At 41.2% G+C, this 22,146-nt stretch overlaps 1 protein-coding gene across 3 annotated transcripts in view; it reads right to left on the bottom strand.

Annotated features, from left to right (window-relative positions):
* Positions 1 to 22,146, bottom strand: part of ttc28 (tetratricopeptide repeat domain 28) — a 243,305-nt gene that overhangs the window by 36,356 nt on the left and 184,803 nt on the right. For all 3 annotated transcript variants that reach the window (XM_022680773.2, XM_049468570.1, XM_049468571.1), the window contains one exon: positions 11,890 to 12,397. In XM_022680773.2, coding sequence (XP_022536494.2) covers positions 11,890 to 12,397 — 508 coding nt within the window. The remainder of the gene's footprint in view (positions 1 to 11,889; positions 12,398 to 22,146) is intronic.

Below are 22,146 nucleotides of genomic sequence, written 5' to 3'. Positions count from 1 at the left end.
TAATATAATTTTAACAAGCCTCTATACAAGAAATTAGCATACGCAAACATGACACAACCCCGGAAAGGCAAGAAAAAAAAACGCGAGTGCGTCTTTCTCAAGTCTCTTAAGATGTAGCAGTGTTCAAAAAAGCCAGAAAACAAGACTCCAGCGAAGAGTGTTTAATAATTGAAGAGCGAGTTTGTAAAATATCTTGGAATAATGAAAAAAAAAAAAGAAAAACCCAGCCCAGACTCTGGAGCTCTGCTTTCCTCGGTCTCTGCGTCTCTGCGCCTTTCAAGCTCAAGCTCGTCTTACCCGGAGGACGAAGACGCGGAGAACTTGAAAAAGAAGAGAAACGAAACCGTCCAAAACACCCAGCTCTGGCTCGTCCGTCCTGGGATAAGTCTTGGCAGCTTCTGGGGTTCCCTACTGTAGTCTCAGCTTGGAGTTTCCATAAAATAATCATTACCATCGCAGGAGGGACGTCCTGTTTCATAGCGTCCCTGTCTGTGTCCCCCGCCCCAGCCCTCTTCTGTCCCACTCCTGTGTTTAACTCAGTTCATGGAGGGATCTGGATTTTGGAGGTCTGGAGAGCAGTGAAGCGGCGGGGTGTTGGGAGCAGTGGTGGGGGCGGTGGTTTTGGGAGCAGTGGGGGTGGTGGGAGCTGGGCGCGGGGAGTTTGGAGGGGAAGCTAATGAATACTTAAGATGGAAAATAAGTTGAGGGTGAACGTGGTGGGAGCATTAATCTTGCATCCATATGATTTGGCTTCCACTTCGCAGCGAGCGCTAATCGCTTCCTTTCCTCCGCAAACCAGAGCGCAGTCCGCTAAGTGCCGCGGATAAGGGAAAGTGCTGGGATGAGCGGAAAACGGAACGTGTGAGTGGGACCAACAGTGGGCAACCGTAGTTAACGGTGGCGACGCTCGCGTAATTGGTAAAGAAGCCGTGCTGACCAGAAATGAGCTCTGGAACCGGGGTGCTGAGGGAACTCCAGACGGAACAACAGGACTACAGAACTACAGGACTACAAGCGCATCCGAGATGAAAGGCGAAGTTCTTAAGGTCTGTTGCAACAAGACACGCAAACCAATAATTTGTATAGGACTGGCCTGGGGCCCCCAGACAATGACTGGTTATAAATTGAATGAGTCAGCTCCCCTTTAAATTCTATGATGGTCAGTGCAGAAAAGACCTATAATACTGTTATCAGAATCCCCCTTAATTGAACCCCTTCCACTAATCACTAATAGCTGACAGTAGCCATCCAGGCAGGTTCGTCATTCCTGCAGCCGGCAAAATATGAACCTTCAGCAAACATGAAGCGATGGAGTTATCCACCAGGAAGCCAGAAAAGGAGAGAAAGGAAGAAGAATATATGTATATATATCGTTGCTGTCTTATTAAAAACACTTATCTCCACTTGTCGATTTTTTGTTTACTACATAATTTAAACAGACAAACTGTACCTTAAACTGTGACAAAATGTCTTGATGAACAGACCAATAGAAACTCTTCAAAAGGACCTGAAATAAACTCTTTTAATGTTTTTTCTCTCTCCTGTAAAGTTGCTGTTTTGGAGATTAGTGTTTTTCACTGGACAGCGGCGATACATTTGTATTGTATTGTTAAGTCTGTGTTTCTTGTATAGATAGTGTAATTTAGCAGAAGGTAGGCTAGCAACACAATATTTGGGTAATATAGTTTATGTTAGCTAGTTAAGCTACCTGCCTGCTAGTCAATGCTTGTAATGAACTAGAAAAGAGTGGTTTAGCAGTGTGAAAGTACACCAGTGGACCGGAGAATCCGTGGTGTACTCAGGGGATGTATGTTTGTTCACTCAAACGTCGTACTAGTCGCACAAGTCGTACGATTGGTCTGAAAGCCTCCGAACAGGAGCTCGAGACAGGGAATGCCCATCTGCTCACTGTCAATCAGAGAATGCCAAGGCAAGATTAGCAGCATGTGGAAAATCCAATTAGGGCTAGTGCCAGCTTAGAACCCACCCGAGCACCAAAGCACCCATTACAGCTCCTCTCCATCCTCAAATGTTTTCTTTTAATCGGCCTCGATCTTCTGTGACTAATTATCAATACTTAACCCTGTGATTCCTCATTTATTAGAGGACAGAAACTGAAAGATGGCGCTCGTGACGGATGCCTCGGATGTTTGAGGAGGATTCCCCGGGCGCTCGGCGCAGGAATACATGCCAGGAGCTGGTAATTGTGCTTCCGTGATAAAAACTCGGAAGTGTGAAGCCCACCGCGTTCCCCAGAGGGAGGGTTCGTTTCTACTCCGCTGCTCCGGGTTGTTCTGTGTACGTTTAACAAACGCTGCGTCCAGAGCTTCTCTCAAACGCTGCCAAATCACAAATCGCTCGAGCTGTAGCCGTCCAAACCCAGGCGTACTGTACCACTGTTTAGCCGGTCACGCCTGCCAATCATAATTTCTTTACTTGTACTGTATTCGTTTATCATACGTCTGAAGGAACTGAGAGAATGCAATACACTATATTCATTCATATTTCCAAATAATACTTTAAGCTGTACCCATATTGTGTATCTCTTATTCATTCATTACTCTGTAGGTAGAAGTATACTGCAGATACTCGAGTTTAATAAAATAATACTTCTGTAGAAGTTGAAGAAGCATTAACTCAAGCTTTTTACTCTTTAAGTAAAAGTGTTTAAAAAGTACTGGTTTCAAAACTACTTAAAGTGTAAACGTAAAAGTAATGTAAGGAGAAAAAATAAAAAAGCCATTAAGAACAAAAGCTTAGGCCACGCCCACAGAGTCCTATAGTGCACTATTGTGGGCATGCCCAAACTGTTACACTCATGAAGCACTCTGAATCAAATGAGTGATTAGAAATACTTAAAGAATTAGACATAAATGACTAAATGAGATCAGAATAAATAATATATATATATAATAAATGATTTTAACACATTTCCCTGTGTTATAAACATGTAATTAAAAGGTATGCGTGCTGCATTTGAGTTAATAATGTAATATACTGCATTATTAAAGGTGCAGTGTGTAACACACGTGGAAATTCTAATGAGAATTGGTTTGATCTGTTTTCATAAAGTTGTCAAATCCGCGTCGGGGGAGCGCGAGAGCTTTGATGAGGAGTGTAATGAATTCAGAACATGGCGTTTCTCACGCAGGGATAATACTTCAGATACGACAGCGCTGTAATGAGTTCAAGTAGGACGTTATCTGAGGATATGAAAGGAGGTAGAGTCAGTCGGGACGGGGAAACGGGCCACAGCCTTAAATCACTCTATTCCGCCAGTGATCTGCCGCGTCGGGGGAGAGCCGGATTTATAATGTTTGTTTGAAGGACTGCCCTGAGTCTGATCGACACTCCGAGCATCAAAGCTCAGTTTATGATATTTCAGTAAAAAGAGTCCGGAGTCTGTTTAACTCCAGCCAAAAAAAAAAGCTCTGCATTTATATAATATAATAATGTCACTTTATTACAGGGTATTTTTGCCAAAACAATATTCTTGTCTATATGTAAAAACATGTGAAGAAATAGTGCTTAAACAAGCAAAACGTGTAAAATCACTGTACAGTGTAAAATCACACTTTTAGAAGATAAGAAAGATGCACTGCTGCTTTCAATGAGTTAATGTTTAACTCCCTACACTGCCCTCTACTTTATTACCTTTCTCTATATACAACCTTATACTCCATATACAACCTTATACTTATATTACCTTATACTTCTTATACTACCCTATATTGCCCTACATAACTCTATAATATTCTGTAACCCCTCTACTTGAATACTTCCCTCTACTTATGCACCATATATGGCTTTATACACCCTTTATACACCCTATAGTACCCTACAATACCCTATTATCCTATACTCCTCTGTACTCCCTACACTTTCCTACACTAGTCTATACTGTCCTATACTCCACTCATCTCTGTATACTACCCTACACTATTTAATACTTCCTATACTACCCAATAGTCCTTATATTAGTCAGTACTCTGCTATACTCCTCATATAACCCTATACTGTTGCACTACCTTATACTCCCTATACTACAGTATACTCCCCTAAAGACATTTGTTAGAGGTAAAAAATACAGGAAAGGGTATTTTTATGTAGAACACTGCTATGCAAAATTAACATTTAATTTGTGTAAACTTGACAGATTATTGTAATTTAGCAGTGATTTCAATCACTGTAAATTAATTTACATTTTTTTTTCAGTAGAGTTATTTACTTATCGTCTGTAATTTTAACAGGAAAACTCTGGTAACCACAGCTGCCAGCGTTTTCCTGTAAAAACTACAGGTTTTTTTTTACAGTGTACTTCCTATACTTCCTATACTACCCGATGTGTCGGGTAGTGTACTACTGTTACCCTATACTCCCTATATCACTTCATACTACCCATACTACTGTATACTACCCTATACTGCTAAGTCAAAACCCTGAAAAAATGCTTTATTAATTTGAAGAACATACTTCTGCAGCAAAATAAATATATAAGCTTTTGTTTAGTATAAACATTGTTTCTCCAAGTTTGTTAACCTTCACTCTCTTAACAACTAATTTTAATAATGTAATAACAATGTAACAAATAAATCTACCATAGTACTAATACAGCATATAAACGGCAAACATAAATAGCTATACTATACTAGCTGGGCAATATAACAATACATGCTCATATTGTGATAAATGTGAGCATGATACATGATAATGGGATAGTACTGAAAATCAGTGTTTTAAGAATAGTTTTAATCTGTGTGGCAAAATATCGCAATACATATTGTGCATCATGACCATCATCCAAATTATTCAAACGATAAACTTCACAGTCAGCAGCAAAACACACACGACACAGACTTTGCTCAAGACAAAATACTATTATTATCAATGTGGATATTTTATTTTAAAATGATTTATTTAAAATATAACATTTTTGTCTTATAACAATATTATAGAGAACGATAAGATTCACCTCCCCCACCCTGCGTTTATATTCTCCACATGCTGACTGCAGCACCCGCTCCACCTGACCACCCGCCTGCTGCCAGTCTCCAGATGCCGGTGTCGGGGAATTAAGTCCCGGGACGGGGACGGGGGGACGGGAGCGCTCCTGCAGCGTCTACAGGTGTCCCTGTAATCCTCTTACCTGACCTACAGAGCAGCGACAGACATCACTCTCCTACTGAAGGAGTGATACAGTGTGATATGGATATTTAATGATAGGAGCTTATGATAAGAACACAGGAAAATATATATTTATATATAATATTTAGCATACCTTGCATTCCACTCTCCAGCATGCCTTTAAAATGCTGATGTGGGAGGTGTCAGCAGGTGTGTACTGACCACACTGCAAAAAATACATCTTACCTACAGAAATCCTCTTTAAATACAATCTAAAACCACATATCATCTCTTTTTCTCATTCTACATGACTGCAGCAATATAAGAATGAGCTTTATTTTGTGTTATAATTCAAGAAATAATAGATAATCCAGCCTTTGTTAAGAAATAGAGCTGCTGCTATTAAGTTCTAAATGAGTTAATGTTTTACTCCCTTTTATCTCCCTATACTACCCTACACTAATATATACTATCCTATACTCCCCTTTACTTGGTATAGTACCATATACTCCTTATTTTAGTCAATAGTCTACATAGTGTCTTATACTCACTATACCATACTCCCCTCTACTGCTTATACTACCTGATGCTCTCCAATACTCTTTATTACTACATATACTACCTTACACTCCCTATACCTTTATTTTTTAATGCTCCATATTCAGCCTATACTCCCTGTTGTGTAGCTGAATGCATTAATTAAAAGTGGTATCCACAAATACTTGGACATATAGAGTACTGAATCCCCTCACAGCTGATCAGAGTAGTAAAAATGATTGGAGATGATATCCGTCAGAGGCCAGTACATCAGTACCAGAGCTGTTTTCCTGTATTATGCCTCCTGCCTTCCTCCAGCACTTCCTGTCTCGCCTCCTTCCAGCGAAAAGCCTGACGAGTCAGACATTAAACACGAGGCGATATTCCATCATGTGATTTATGGCGCTCTGTAAAGCTGGAGGGAGAAATGAAGACAAACAAATGGCAGCTCTGTTTACTCTGAAATACTTCAGAAGGATGGGCTTTGTTTGGCTTCAGGAGAACAGCGAGGTAAATTGCATTTTGATTGACAGCTGTGTGTCTGGGCTGGACGGATGGAGTCTAGTCTAACAGTTTATACGCCTCAGTAATGGCTGCTACATCTTCAGCACAATAGGAGCTGTATATATTCCTCAATCTGAGCCAGAAAATACTGAACCATCAGTGCTTCGTCAATCTAACCGCTGCACAGCCGAAGCTCCCATTGTTTAACGCCATCAAATCCCAGCGAAACTCGATTTATAAAAAGAGCCTTATTTTAGTAAACGGTGACCCATTTCAGGAGAAGCCAATACTCGCTCCCTGCTTTATTTCTGGTGGCTTTGGCCTGGTGCTGCTGTTACACAGCGAGAAACCCAATCCAAAACCCACACCAGCAGCACCAACACAGACCCCAAACACCGCGCTCGCATCCAGGAGGAATTCTGTGGTTACAGGACAAAAAACACAGCTAATGCGACTAATGCAGGATCAGAGCAGGAATACGCATGTTCTCCTGCTGCCTGTCTGAGAGTGCAAAAGTTCTGTGCAATAACAAAATTTCTTCAGAAAACGATGTGAAACAAGTAAATCATTAATAAGGTAGTATAATGGAGTATAGGGTAGTATAGAACATATAGGGTAGTATAGGACAGAATAAAGAGTATATGGCAGTATAGGGCTGTATAAGGAGTAAAGAGTAACATAGGGTACAGTATAGGGAGTATAGTGTAGTATGGGGAGAATAAATAACTATATAGGGTAGTATATAGTTAACACAGTAGTATATGATAGTATAAAGAGTATATGGGAGTATAGTGTAGTATGGGGAAGAGTAAATAGTATAGAGGAGTATTAAGAGTATACGTTAGTATAAGGTAATATAAGGAGTATAGAGTAACTTAGGGTACAGTATATGGAGTATAGTGTAGAAGGGGGAGAATAAATAGTATATGGCAGTATATTGTAGAATATAGTTAACAGGGTAGTATAGGATAGAATAAAGAGTATGTAGAGTAGGAATATAGTGTAGTATAGGGGTAGAATTAATAGTATAGGATAGTATTTAAAGTAGGTAAAATAGAGTTGTATAGAGTAGTATAAATAGTATATGTTAGTATAGGATAATATGAAGAGTATAGAGCAACATATAGGGTAGAGTATAGGAAATATTGTGTAGTATAGGGGAGAAAAAAGAATAAAGTGTAATAAAGTGATTATAGGAAGTATATTATAGTATAGTGAGTAAAGGCTAGTACGCAGAATTATAGGGTAGTGTAATAAAAAATAATTAACTTAATATTCTAAATTTCAACCTCGTCCTATTGTAAAAAATATATATATATATCTTTCTTTCTTTCTTTTTATTCAGGTCTTTTTAATGCACATTGTCTAAACACAGAAGATCTTGTGTATGATGAAGAACACAATGTTCGCCGGATTACAGATTGAACTGGACGTTGGTAAACAGTGTGTGTGTGTGTGTTTGTGTGTGTGTTGTGTTGGGGAGGATCTGGATGAAAAGTGTGTGTGTGTGTGTGTGTGTGTGTAGTGTAGCAGTGGTGTAATGAGTGTGTGTATCTCTCAGAGCTCATCCTGCTGTTCCTGTCCTCTCAGCACTACTGTCCTCAGATCCAATTCTCCACACTCAGAGCTTAAATATCGCCCATCCCTCCAAACCCAAAACCCCTGAATAAAACATCAGCTCTCACACAACAGAGACACGGCTCTCTAATGCTGCTACCTGAGAGCTGCTCTAACACCAGAGAGCCTGCAGAACCGGGCCAGAACCGGGCCAGAACCGGGCCAGAACCGGGCCAGAACCGGGCCAGAGAGCGGCGAGTGTTAGAGCTTTATCTCTCCGGTTCTGTTGAACAGGGCAGAACTGTGATTAATGGTTTCTCAAGGTTAAATTGACCCGGTGGATGTAGAATTAATATTAATGTAATCAATATTTAGTGTATAAAAATTCAGAGCGCAAACTAAACATGATTTAATGATTCGCTTATTTTTTATAAACAAAATATGCAATCAAATTGTTTTAACAATTTTTTAGATACCAATAATATTATAATTAATAGTCAAATTCAAATAATACATATCTAAAATTAGAAAGTCAGAATTACAGTATATACATTTGTAATTATATAAATAGCTCAGCTCTGGAAAAAAAATAAGAGAGCACTTTTAAAAATGATGAGTTTCTTTGATTTGACCAAATTAAAAACCTCTGGAATATAATCAAGAGGAAGATGGATGATCACAAGCCATCAAACCACCAAACTGAACTGCTTGAATTTTTGCACCAGGAGTAAAGCAGCATAAAGTTATCCAAAAGCAGTGTGTAAGACTGGTGGAGGAGGAGAACATGATTTCTGATTTCCCATTTCACATTTCGCATTTTCTGCAAATAAATGCTCTAAATGACAATATTCTTTATTTAGAATTTGGAAGAAATGTTGTCTGTAGTTTATTGAATAAAACAGCAAGGTTTTTGCAGAGATGTATATATACTAGTAATAAAGTAATTATAGATATCTGTTATTAGGGTTTTACTAGTAAAAATGAATTACAGCAATTATGGACATGTTAATGTTGAGTAAAACTCAGCATTATTAATTATTCTATACAATAAATAAGAGTAAGAGTGTACAGTAAATACGTTGATATTACAGCGTATATACCCAAGCAATTTTTTTTCAGCACCTAAAGGGTTAAATCTGTATTGAAGCAACTCTCGCTGCGCCGTCAATAAATATTTGCTCCTGTTTTTTTTTTTTCATCTAAATCCCCCTTTTCACGCTGTAATCAATTCATGCATTACTGTTGCCAAGCAGCCGAGTTGTAGAGCCAGCGTGCGATCATTAATTTTATAAGTGCTGCCATTCTTTCCCAGCGTCCTGCTATCGACAGCCCTGATCAATAGCGTTTCAGGAGCAGGAGCTGGACGGAGGGAGACTAGCGGGCTAGCCGCCCTGACGCTAACTCTGCTCTCAAATCCATAGAGAATCAGAGCAGTGGAGCTGTGGATCATCACTATAGTCATTTCAGGGTCATTAAAGCAGCACAGGGTTAGAAGAGCCTGGAGAACAAATAGAGAGCGAACAATAAACTGTAGCATTCATCTCTTAGCGTATAAAAGAGAGAGAGAGAGAGAGAGAGAGAGAGAGAGAGAGAGGTGACTGGTATACGAGGTCCAGTGGCCTTCACAATTAATAGATAAATCAAGCAATCTAAAAGCTATGCTCTTTTTCAGCCTGTTTTTACACAGAATATACTGTATTACGGCTGCAACCAATCATCTATACTACCACATTTAATAGTCGACTAATCTGACAATAACTTTTCGATTAGTCGATTAGTCAACGATTATTTCTGCCATGTCTCTTAAAACAATAGAAACAGCTGAACATGAGGTTTAAAAGGCACTTAAATACCTGAAAGTTGACTAAACATGGAAATTACTGATGTTTAGTGATTTAATATGTAATCTGTTGTGTTTGGGCACTTTTGGAGACACAAACTAAGTCTTCCATTGTGTTTCTGCCCCCAGCAGTTTGTGTAATGCGGTACTGTTACGAATTAACGATTAGTCGACAAAGAAATTTGTAGTTGACAAATTTAAATAATAGAGATTGTCGATTATATCGACTAATTGTTGCAGCCCTAAGCTGAACTGCTTGAATTGTTGCACCAGGATTGGTTTTATAAAGTTATCCAAAAGCAGTGTTTAAGACTGGTGGAGGAGAACATGATGCAAAAAAAAATCAGGGTTATTCCACTAAATATTGATACCTAACTCCTTAAACTTTCTTTGCATTATTTGAGGTCTGAAAGCTCTGCATATTTTTTTGTTATTTCAGCCATTTCTCATTTTCTGTAAATAAATGCTCTAAATGACAATATTTTTATTTGTAATTTGGGAGAAATGTTGTCTGTAGTTTATAGAATAAAACAACAATGTTCATTTTACTCAAACATAAAATTATAAATAGCAAAATCAGAGAAACTGATTCAGAAACTGAAGTGATCTCTTCATTTTTTCCAGAGCTTTTTTTTTCAGAGTCATTTGTTCCACTTTAGAACTTCAGAACTTGTGAAATTCATGGTTTGAGGATGTTGTGTTGAGCTTTAATGCAGGAAGAACCCTGAATGCAGTGGTTTATATTGGAGTTGAGATGAACGCTCCTCCTTTCACTCTGAGAGAACATATTTACATAACTATTAACCTGCAGCCGCTCCACATGATGTAGCTCTCTACGTTTCCTGCAATCTGCTGCAGCTTCTTCTCTTCCTACAGGAACATTTCTCTTGTTGGAGTTGATCTATTAATTTGGGAGAGTGCTGGCGCTGGGTGGAGGTGATGGAGCTGGTGTCGGCTGGGAGAAAGTATTAGTGAGGCGCTGGTGAGTCAGAGTGAGTGATTGGCGGAGCTTGGCAACACTTGGTTTTGATGGGCTCCATTTGTCCTGCTCTTACACTGTGAACACACACACTTACACACACACACTTACACACACTGACGCGGTGTAGAAACGGTGGTGCGAGAGCGACAGCGGGAACACTAAGTGCGGTGGAGGAAGTCCTGAGTGGGCGTTCATTAAAGAACACGGGTCCACTGGGAGACCGGGCTGTACCGACCCAGTATCACCCAGTTCAGATCATTCTTTTATTCAACAAAACTTCCTAAAGTGTGTCTACAAAAGTACGAGCTGTACGAAAATATCAGTACTTATCAATATATCAAAGTATCAAAATACGATATTATCGCTTTACGATACATTATTGATTATCAGAATCGACACAGCTTTGTTCATTTTTAATGAACAGTTTACAAAAACATGAGTAAAAAAAAGTGTTACTCCTGGGAACAGTTTGGAAATCCACACACCTGTATATTTATAAATACATATATGTAAATTGTGAGGTGTTATCCTGTGAGTGAGCTTGATTGTAAGGCTCATAGAAAGGCCATGTGACTGGTGACATAATTGGAGATGGAGTGAGGTCTGATAGTGGGTGACAAATGGATGGGGTGGGGTGGTCACACTTAATAAGGTCATTGCTATGCTATGGGTGCTATGTTGTTGCTATGGGTTACCAGTGGATGTTAAGGGGTTGTTCATTTGCTGCTATGGTATTCCACAGTATCACTTGCTGTAAGGGTTTGCTTGCTAAGCTGTTGATTGTTGGTTACTATTTTATCTGTGGTCAGCGCTAAGGTATCGTTTCTAAGGTGGTTGATACGTTGATGTTAAGTAGTTGCTAAGGTGTTGTTAGGTGGCTATTATCATAGTAGTATTTTGTGATGGTGGGCAAGGTGTTGCTAGGCAGTTGTTATGGTATTCCAAGTTGTGGCTAAGGTATTGCCAAGTGGTTATTTATTTCATTTTTTTACTCGTTAGATTAGACAAGCTGGACAAGCTGTTTAAGTGTGTTCCAGGTGGTTGCTAAGATGTTGCTAGGTGGTTACTATCATATCTGTGGTCAGTGCTAAGGTGTTGCTAGGCAGTCACTAAGACATTACAGGTGGTTGAAGTATGTGTTGATAATTGGTAGTTTAGTCAGTTGCTATCATTTCTGGTTGGCAAGGCATTGCTAAGCAGCTGTTATGGTATTCCAAGTGGTTGCTAAGGTATTGTTAACTGGCTGTTCATTTAGATTAAAGCTGGACGAGCTGTTTAAGTGTGTGCATTTGCACATCTGTGTCAGCATTGGGTACATCTTAAAGTAATGAATGCTGATTCTTACCCAGGTTTGAGGAGGCGCGTCCCTCGGCGGCGCGGTCCTTTAGGCCCTCGGCGATGCTGAGCTGCTGCTCGTGGTACTGTTTGGCGCGCTCCAGGTCCTGCATGCAGCGGGCAGCGTGGCCCAGGCCGGCGTACGCCCGCATCTCGATGGGCTTCTCCTCCAGCTCCTGTGCCAGCTCCAGCACGTGGGTGTGGTAGGACATGGCCTTGTCAAAGTTGCGGCGGTAGTGGTAGGCGCTGCCCAGGTTGCTGTAGGCGCGCGCCTCCTCGCGCTTATCGCCCAGAGCCTTGGCGATGCCCAGGTGCTGCTCGTGGCACTGCACGGCGTTGTCGAAGTCCCCCATGGCGATGTAGACGGCGCCCATGTTGCCCAACTCGCGAGCTTCTGCCAGCTGGTCCTTGGACTGCTTGGCCAGCAGGACGCACTGCTTGTGGCTGGCCAGGGCGTTGGGGTAGTCGCCAATCGCCGTGTAGACGTGGCCCAGGCTGCTGAGCGCCGACGACGCCGCCTAGAGGAGATCAAGAACACAAAACCAACGGGTATTAAAAAGAGTTCATCCTGCTTTTGTTTGAGTTACTGTCTCTACTGTCCAGAGAAGATGCTCTACTAGATTTTGGGGTAGAACATTGCTGTGAGAATTTGATTACATTCAGCCACAAAAGCAAAAGTTCAGAAGTGAGGTCAGGATGTCAGGAACCAACTCATCCTAGTATTGAATGGAGGTCCATCAATCCAGAGAACACAGTTCCTTCCACTGCTCTACAGCTCAATACTGGAGGCTTTATAACCAAGATCATGTTCTCCTCCACCAGTCTTACACACTGCTTTTGGATAACTTTATACTGCTTTACTCCTGGTGCAAAAACTCAAGCAGTTCAGTTTGGTGGTTTGATGGCTTGTGATCATCCATCTTCCTCTTGATTATATTCCAGAGGTTTTTAACTTGGCAAAATCAAAGAAACTCATAACTCTTATTTTTTCTTCAGAGCTGTATATTACAATATTGATATACTGTCCCGCCCCTACTACTATCCACTGTTTTAAATGACCTGTAGCTACTCAGAACTTCAACTAAATTGCTTTTAAACTAAAGATTAATCTGATATCGTGATTTATCAACTATAAAACAATACATCGTGCATTCCTTACAAAACTCAAGCACAGAGCTCTCATAAACTCAGGATTGTGACTTATTGAGATCATGTTGGCACTGTAAGACTGGGTGATGCCAGACTCAGCAGGCATGTGTCCTAACGAGACGGAGAGGACGAGCTTGTCTCTCAGAGATCCAGGCTCGGTGGAATCCCATTATTTTTCTGTGGAAGGCGCAAACAAAGCCCTCTCCAGTGACCGGCTACAAACCCAGTCTCTCTCCACTAACACACACACACACACTCACACACTACACACACACACACACACACACAGACACTGTCTTCAAACCCAGCTGGGCTTCACACAGAGCAAATAGTTTAATTGAATCTGGATTCTCAAGGGTTAACAGGGTTGTTAGGCAGCCTCACACTCTCATCCTCACACACTTAGAGCTGCTAAAAGCCACGAGCATCTCCTCCAAAAGATCACGCAACCAAGCCCCCCCCCCCACAGGAACATGGGGCTGAAACGGGGGTGGAGATGGTGATGTACTTTTCCTTCACTGACCAGTGAACTTCAGAATGTGCTGGGTTTAAGAATTAGAGGCAAATTAAAGCTTCTTCAGTTAATAAACTAAAGAGAAGTATTATCTGCTTGCATCTGATTGCATTGGCCTGGTTTACATTTGATTGGTTTTATTTGGTTTAGATTGGCTTGGCTTGGTTTACATTGGACTGGTCAGGTTCACACTGCATTGGTTTGGTTTAGATTGAATTGACCTGGTTTACATTAGATTGGCCTGGTTTGGTTAACATTGGACTGGCCTAGTTGGGTTTAGATTGGCTTGGCTTGATTTGGTTTATATTGACTTGGCCTAGTTTTGTTTGAATTGGATTGGCTTGGTTTACATTGTCTTGGCTTGGCTTGATTTACATTGGGTTAGTCTGGTTTGTTTTAGACTGGCTTGGCCAGTTTAATTTGCATTGGCCTGGTTCGATTTAGCTTGGCCTGGTTTACATTGGATTGACTTGGTTTGGTTTAGATTGGCTTGGTTTGGTTTGGTTTACATTGGACTGGCCTGGTTCACATTGGATTGGTTTGGTTTAAATTGGCTTGGCCTAGTTTGGTTTACATTGGATCGACTTGGCTCGGTTTACCTTGGACTGGTCTAGTTTGGTTTAGCTTGGCTTGGACTAGTTTGGTTTGGATGGCTTAATCTGGCTTCACTCAAAGTAAAACTGAAGAGCTCACCAAAAGCATCAGAAACCATGTGAGACAGTTTTCTTCTCCTATAGGCCAGACCTGTCTGGAGCAGAAGAAAAAAGTACACCCAGGAAGAAACAGTAGGTTTTGTTGTAGTTGGGCACTGCAGGCCTTAAACACTCTTCTTTACTGGTGGAAGAGCTGCTGGCGTTACGCCCCCCAGAGAACAGAAGGTAAAGAGGCTGATTTGAGCTCTAAAGCCTGAGCTAATCCTGGTGCTGAGAGCTGGACCAGCCTTAGCTTTACTCTCTCCCAATCTCTGGGTTCTGCCTGGAACCAATTACCTGCAGACATAAGGGCTTCCAGCGGTCGGCCCGGTTCAGAGCAGCGCTGAGATGTGACGTGGTGGTGGTGGGGGGGTACGCAGAGGCAATTACCCTCCATCTTACCCTCCATCAGGAGTACGGGATCGTCCTGGTTACAGCCTATCTGGGCCACTGTGACAAAGGATCTGTTGCCCAACTTCCTCCAATCAGAGCTTTACCTTTTTATCCTAAAGATAAATAGATATGACTAAATATCTGAAGTAGGGATGTGTGTACGGCTACTCAAGAACTCAGTACCCAAAGAGAACAACCAACCAACAACCTCTATTATTGCAATACTAGCCAATGAGGACGTCTGTTAGCTGATGTAACAGAGCTGGTGATTAGTGTTCTCCTCCAAGCGTGTTTAGCAAGCTGTCCAGTGAAGTCCAGTTAAGTTTTGGACAGTAAAAAAGTCACTTATGTGTTGTGATACTTTTTATAACCATATACAACCAAAACTGAACTGCATGAATTTTTGCACCAGGAGTAAAGCAGCATAAAGTTATCCAAAAGCAGTGTGTAAGACTGGTGGAGGAGAACATGATGCCAAGATGCATGAAAAAAACTGTGATTAAAAACCAACCATGGTTATTCCACCAAATATTGATTATTTCTGAACTCTTAAAACTTTATGAATATGAACTTGTTTTCTTTGCATTATTTGAGGTCTGAAAGCTCTGCATCTTTTTTGTTATTTCAGTCATTTCTCATTTTCTGTAAATAAATGCTCTAAATGAGAATATTTCTATTTGGAATTTGGGAGAAATGTTGTCTGTAGTTTATAGAATAAAACTGAAGTGCTCTCTTCATTTTTTACAAAGCTGTATATCACCAATTAAACACTCAAAACAACCCTGACTACAGAATTGCACTCAAAAACTGAAGAAAAATCATTTTTCTGAACATTTGAACTCTGTATTCGCTGTGGTTGTGTCCCAATACAATCAACCATTCATCTTCAACCACGCACACAGTCACAGATCTGTGGACTGGTTACTGTGGAAACCAGTCTGGATTCTGTCTGTAGGGGCTGTTAACTGGGAGAGCCAATTTTCAATAAAGGCGGATTTAACACCCTCCTTCCCTGTTCCCCTAAGTCAGCGCATCATCTGCGAGTGTGTGTGTGAATTGTGTGAGTGTGTGTGTAAGTGTGTGTGTTCAGGCGTACACGTGCTGTAAGTCTGAAGTCTGCTGAGTCTGCTCAGTAAAAAAGCTTTGTTCTTCCCACCCAGTGGTTCCAGTTCTGAGGTCACTGGTAAATCCCGGCAGCTGAACTCCAGTAGAGGTGATCACTGGTCTGTATGAAGTTTAATCACACACTAACGCAAGAATGTCACATAAACCACCGTCCTGTACACACGTCTCCAGTGTCTGGACGTCTTTATATCTTTATTTAACTTTATATCACTTTAATTCACTTTAATTGCACTATTATATATTCCTACAGCAGTAATAATACAAATTAGGGGTGTCCCAATATTGCCTTTTCATTTTCCAGATAGATACAGATACAACAACCTACATCCCTACAGCCAGGAAGTGTAATTCACGCTATGAGCTAAACACATGCTTTACACATGCATTTCTGGACAAGCTGAAGCTGAATTCACACCGGCACTATTTGGTCCGCTTAAAATGGACTCTGGTTGGTTTGCGGTTCAATTGCGGTTAATTAAGCAGGTGTGAAAACACATACTATACACACTATGTGGGCAAAAATATCTGGGACAGACCGTGTGTAACTCCTCTAACAGAGTTGTTCTCCAACACACCTGCAGTTAGAGCTGTAAAGAGGGACCGACTCCACACTAATGTCTAAATAATGGATAGTTTAGAATGGGATGCAGCATTAAAACTTTCTGTAATGCTCCTTTAATGACGTGAAGGTGTCCCAAACCCTTCGTCTCTGTCGTGTATTTCCTCTAATCAGTGCTGAAATTTTAGTTTAACAGATGGCACTCTCCCCATGACTTCCCTGCCTGTTAAATTAGACCCAACCCCAAGGGCCGCACAGATAAATGCCCTCCCAGTTCGCTAAGGTCAATTTTCACACGGCCTGATTCTTTTTTCCCCTCGCAAAACTCCATCACTCCATCCGGAAACAGCTCAGTCATAACACAACGCTGTATAACGTCAGATACTGAGGCCCTGTCCACACAATATTTTGAAAAACTGAGGTTTTTGTCTCCGTTTGACCTTCCGTACACAAGAAAACAGCGTCTTGTGCCTTTCAAGGTGGAGATTTGATAAAAATCTGCTTCTAGTGGAGAAGTGTGGGCGTAGAAAATGAAGCTTTCTGAAAACATTGTTGACTCTGCAGCGTTCAGCCTCTCCCTCTTTCTGATTGCTGATTTTCCACACCTGTTTCTATCAGTATATATAGTCCTCTGTTTCCTCTGTTCTGTAACGAGTATTATCTAGTTTTCTAGCTCTGTTTATTGCCTTCTTGTTATCGACCCTATTCTGCTCCTTGTTTACTCTCTTGTCTAGCCCTCTAGTTTTGTTGTAGATCTTCAATTACAGACCTTGCTTCCTCTTTTTACTACTCTCTTGTACTGACCATGTCTTTGGCTCACTTAGTTCTGGTAAGTTGTATTTCATGAGGAAAAGGTAAAGTTAGCGTAAGTCAATGTCCCAGAACTGTCCCAAAGTTTATAAACATGAGGATGTACTTTAGTTTGTCCTCAGTCACCCTGCAGATTGAATTTACGCTGTGTGAAGTGTGTGTGTGTGTGTGTGTGTGTGAAGTGTGTGTGTGTTATTCTGTGGCTGTAAATATCTGGTTGTGAAGCCCAGAGTGAAAAATACAACACAGGAAAAATCACAAGACGCCAAAAACGACCCAAAATACAGACTCTCTCTCTCTCTTACTCTCTCTTGTTACGGCGTCTACCTTCTGTCCTCCCTTTTTTCCATCACACACACACACACACACCAGTCCACGCAGAGCTGCTCTGGTCAACAGGCTCTTAGAATAAAAAGAGTGTGCTCCCCGGCGGGAGACGGGGGTCCGCCGGCCCCGTTGGCGGGGGCTCCTGTTTTTGTTGGGAGAGCATGAATCACCGTCTCCTCTCACATCACATCACTGCAGAGTCGTCTCCCGGAGAACAGCGAGGAGAAAAGACGGAGAGTCTGCAGAGGACGACTATAATTACACCACTCGTCCCCATCTCCAACAGCTAGTAAACGTCTCGTCCTGAAACCGAAGAACAGGACACCTGTATAGCTGTACTTCATCCCCTGTAGGGCATCATCGATATACTGAACTGAGTGTCAAACTATTGTGATGCTAACTGACACAGCAGCAAGCTTAATTGGGTTTGAAGTAGGTTAGCCAAAATGCTAATAGCTGGCTTCGACAGGGTTAGAAATGCAGTGCTAACTGTAGGCCTGTCACAATAACTACATTATCGACTTATCGTTCCCTAAATGGACATGACTTCAATCATTTTAATAATCGTAATATCCTCCATTGGGTTTGCACTTATAGTATATTGTGACTGTGGGCGTGGCCACCGTGACCCTGTAGTGTGGAGAGGCACAGAGAGACACAAACACAGGAAGTAAACGAACTCAAAACGTATCTTCTTTAGGAGAAATGTCCTCCATCAACACCAAAACTAACTTAAAGAAACCGAGTAACAGCCCAGTGCGACTCTTGTCACTGAAACCTACTTTGCTTCAGAAATAATCAATATTAGGTGGAATAACCCTGGTGGTTTTTAATCACAGTTTTTTTCATGCATCTTGGCATCACGTTCTCCTCCACCAGTTTTACACACTGCTTTTGGATAACTTTATGCTGCTTTACTCCTGGTGCAAAAAAATCATTAAAGCAGTTCAGTTTGGTTTGATTCAGCTTGTGATCATCCATCTTCCTCTTGATTATATACCAGAGGTTTTAAAATTGGTCAAATCAAAGAAACTCATCATTTTTAAGTGCCCTCTTATTTTTTTTCCAGAGCTTTATTTGAGTTTGGAAAATCAATTTAAAGCAAAAATAACAGCTGTGAATTAGCGAGAGCTGCACACGGTGCATCGGAGTCGGGCCCCTGAAGTGAAATGTTACTGAAACAGTGCAGAAACACTTCCACCCGACTATCTGCAATCTTTACCAGGGGCTACCGGTAATTGGAGCACTGTCCGTTCATTGGATGATTAATTCTGGGGTTATTGCTATCGATCGGGAGGCCATCAGAACAAGGGTGGGAAATCCATAGCGCGGGAGATCGAGGAAGAGGAGGGTAGGTGCTCCAAATTAGAAGGACAAATGAAGGCGGCGTTTAAGCACAGAACATTCGCAGCTCGTTAGCTTCCCCGCTAACGAATTACTCACTTTAACTGATAATTACTTCAGCGAAGGAATTCAGCATATGGTGTTATTATGTAGACGAGGCGAACCGGCAGGGGAACGGGGGCAACAATTAATGGCCTGCTCAATAGAGACTTAAAGCAGATCAATAGAACATCTCCATTGGCGATCTATAGTGGGAAGGCTACATAAAGTGCATTAGCTGAAGAAGACAGCTCGCCCGCCGGCTCATTAAAACCCAAAACCCACCCATCACACTGACGAGGAGCTGGAGAACCACTGAAACAGCTGCTCCGATATGCTCTGTGTTGGACCACCTCGGCTCTGATTCTGCCTCAACGCCGCGGTCTGAACACAAAGCTAACGCTGAACAAACGCCAGCGTTTCAGAGAGCAGGACTCATGTGAAAATGATGATGATAATGTTTATAACTGCTGTTTAATAATACATGTAAACTCCCTGCTAGATTTAAGCTTCTGCTGGAAACTGCTTTCAGATGGTTCTCATCAAAACCCAACCCACAATTCTACAGAAAAGTGCTGCATTAACTTTAGGCTCAGGTTTAGGTCCATATACACTACAGGGGTTGGAGAATGAAACTGAAACACCTGGTTTTAGAGCACAGTAATTGATTGTGGTGACGGACAGTTCTGGTGAAAACAGGAGAGTTGAGGTGCACATTGAATTCTGTGTGATTTGATCAGCCGTGGTTTTATGTTTTTTGGATACAATCCGGGTTAGCACCCGAACATCCCTTTCAGACAGCTTCCTCTTACAGCGTCCACAGTTAATCCTGTTGGATGTGGTTGGTTCTTCTTGGTGGTATGCTGACATTACCCTGGATACCGTGGCTCTTGATGCATCACAAAGACTTGCTGTCTTGGTCACAGATGCTCCAGCAAGACGTGCACCAACAATTTGTCCTCTTTTGAACTCTGGTATGTCTCCCATAATGTTGTGTGCATTGCAATATTTAGAGCAGAACTGTGCTCTTACCCTGCTAATTGAACCTTCACACTCTGCTCTTACTGGTGCAATGTGCAATTAATGAAGATTGAACACCAGGCTGCTCCAATTTAGCCATGAAACCTAAAATCCCACACTAAAATGATGACAGGAGTTCAGTTTCATTGTCCAACCACCGTACATGCACGTTCAAATATACGTTAGCATGATAAATCCTCACAGCAATGTTTTCACTCCAAAATCTCTCCAGTTCCCCAGATAAGAGCACCCTAAATGCTTTTTCACAGAGTATTTTTTTGGTTTGTTTAACACAGTTTTTAAGTTACTACATGATTCTGTATGTGTTCCTTCATAGTCTGATAGATCACTTCACTATTCATTTACTGTGAAGGAAAAATTAAAAACATAAAAAGATTAAATGAAAATGATATTCATATTTATTTATTTATAAGGCAATTAATTTAAAATGGGTAATTTCTGTATGGTTTTAATATAATGATATACACTACAATTGTCTATAAATTGCTAAAAATAATTGCAATATATCATTGTGCATACAGAACAGTGACATATATTAGATTGTAACTGTATTTTATATCGTGATTGTGCTGTATTGATGTGTTTTGAACACACAGCGCTACAGATGAGTGATGTATATCATAGCACAGCTCACACTTCACACTCTACACACTCCACACACACTCTACACACTCCGGAGGGAAAATACCCTCAGATCTGAATTTACCTCCAGGAAATGATTCTGACAGTAAATAAAACATCTCAAGCACAATAAACAGGACGGAGACACGGGGGTGGAGACGGGCGAGCGAGGGACACGGGAACTGAGAGAGAGAGAGGGATAGAGAGAGAGATAGAGAGAGAGATAGAGAGAGAGAGAGAGAGAGAGAGATAGAGAGAGAGATAGAGAGAGAGAGAGATAGAGAGAGAGAGAGACAGAGAGAGAGATGTATGTGATTGAATGAGACAGGGATGGGATGAGGCGAGCGAGAGAGGGAAAGAGTGTGTGAGAGCTGGTTGTGTGTGTGTGGTGTGTGGTGGGGGGGGTGTTATGTGTGATAAGTGTGAGTATGAGCCCTGGGGGGGTTGTGGGGGGGGGGTCTGCAGTAACAGCAGCAGGTTTAGGGGAGTCGAGGGAGGAAGAATGGAGGGATGAATAATTTAAACGGCTTTATTAGCATGTTTTTACACATTTCTCCAACTCGCTGGCTGGTTGAGTGGCTGGTAGAGTGGCTGGTAGAGTGGCTGGTTGAGTGGCTGGTAGAGTGGCTGGCAGAGTAGCTGGTAAAGTGATGAATTTATCCTGTACAACAGAGGAAACTCTTCCTCTTCCTTTCAGTCCTGGGGCAGTCCTGATGAGTGCCAGTTTCATCATTATACAGTTTTTAATGGTCTTTGCGGTGACTAAGTATTTCTTGCTTCTCATAATCTGGATTAGAACATTACTCAAATATTCACTATTCACTGTATACCTGTATTAAGAGACAAGAAATTCAAGTAATTAACTCTTGATGAGTTCAGCACAGCTGTTAACTGAAAGCCTGAATTCCAGGTGACTCTACCTCATAAAACTGACTTGAGTTTAGTATTAATATAAAATACAAAGCATTTTTAAAACCTACAGTGACTCCAAGCTCATAGAAATGAAGTCAGACCCACTGGTGAACAGGTTCAGACACACAGCCGGTTGGGGATCTTCAGGCTGTCAATAACGGTCGCTCAGGTCCTCGTGGATTTTCCTCCAGTAACACGACTGCGCTGCTAATTAACTGTTCGGAAAACAATCCCATTAACGAGGACGCCACGCGCAAAAAAAGTGAGAAGATTAATCAACACATGCCGATTCTACTACTGTTTAGTGTTTATCATTAAAATAAGCTGCTCTGTAACAAGCTGTCAAAAAGTATATTATAAAATAAACATAAAATGCAATTCATTCCATATGTAAAATTAATGATACAAAACAATCTACAGTGTTTTTATTCTGTAAAGCTGATGGATTTATAAAGAACCACTTAAAAAGCTTATTATCATCAACTTGAAGGGTTCTTGCTATTAGTTGCGATATATCAAGTATCGTACAGAATTGTCTTGCGATAAATCGAGTATCATAATATCATAGGGAATTGTCTTGCAATTCATTGAGTATCGTAGTATCGTGGAGAATTGTCTTGGAATATATTGAGTATAGTAGTATCGTAGAAAATTCCTTTGCAATATATGGAGTGTTCGAGCGTTCCTGGCGTGCTGAGAGTTCCCGATGTGCTGAGCGTTTCCCGGCGTTCCCGGTCAGGC

This window comes from Astyanax mexicanus, chromosome 20 (assembly GCF_023375975.1).
Source record: "Astyanax mexicanus isolate ESR-SI-001 chromosome 20, AstMex3_surface, whole genome shotgun sequence".
NCBI lineage: Eukaryota > Metazoa > Chordata > Actinopteri > Characiformes > Acestrorhamphidae > Astyanax > Astyanax mexicanus.
Note: the sequence above shows the minus strand (reverse complement) of the source record. Positions and strands in the feature narration are given on the sequence as shown.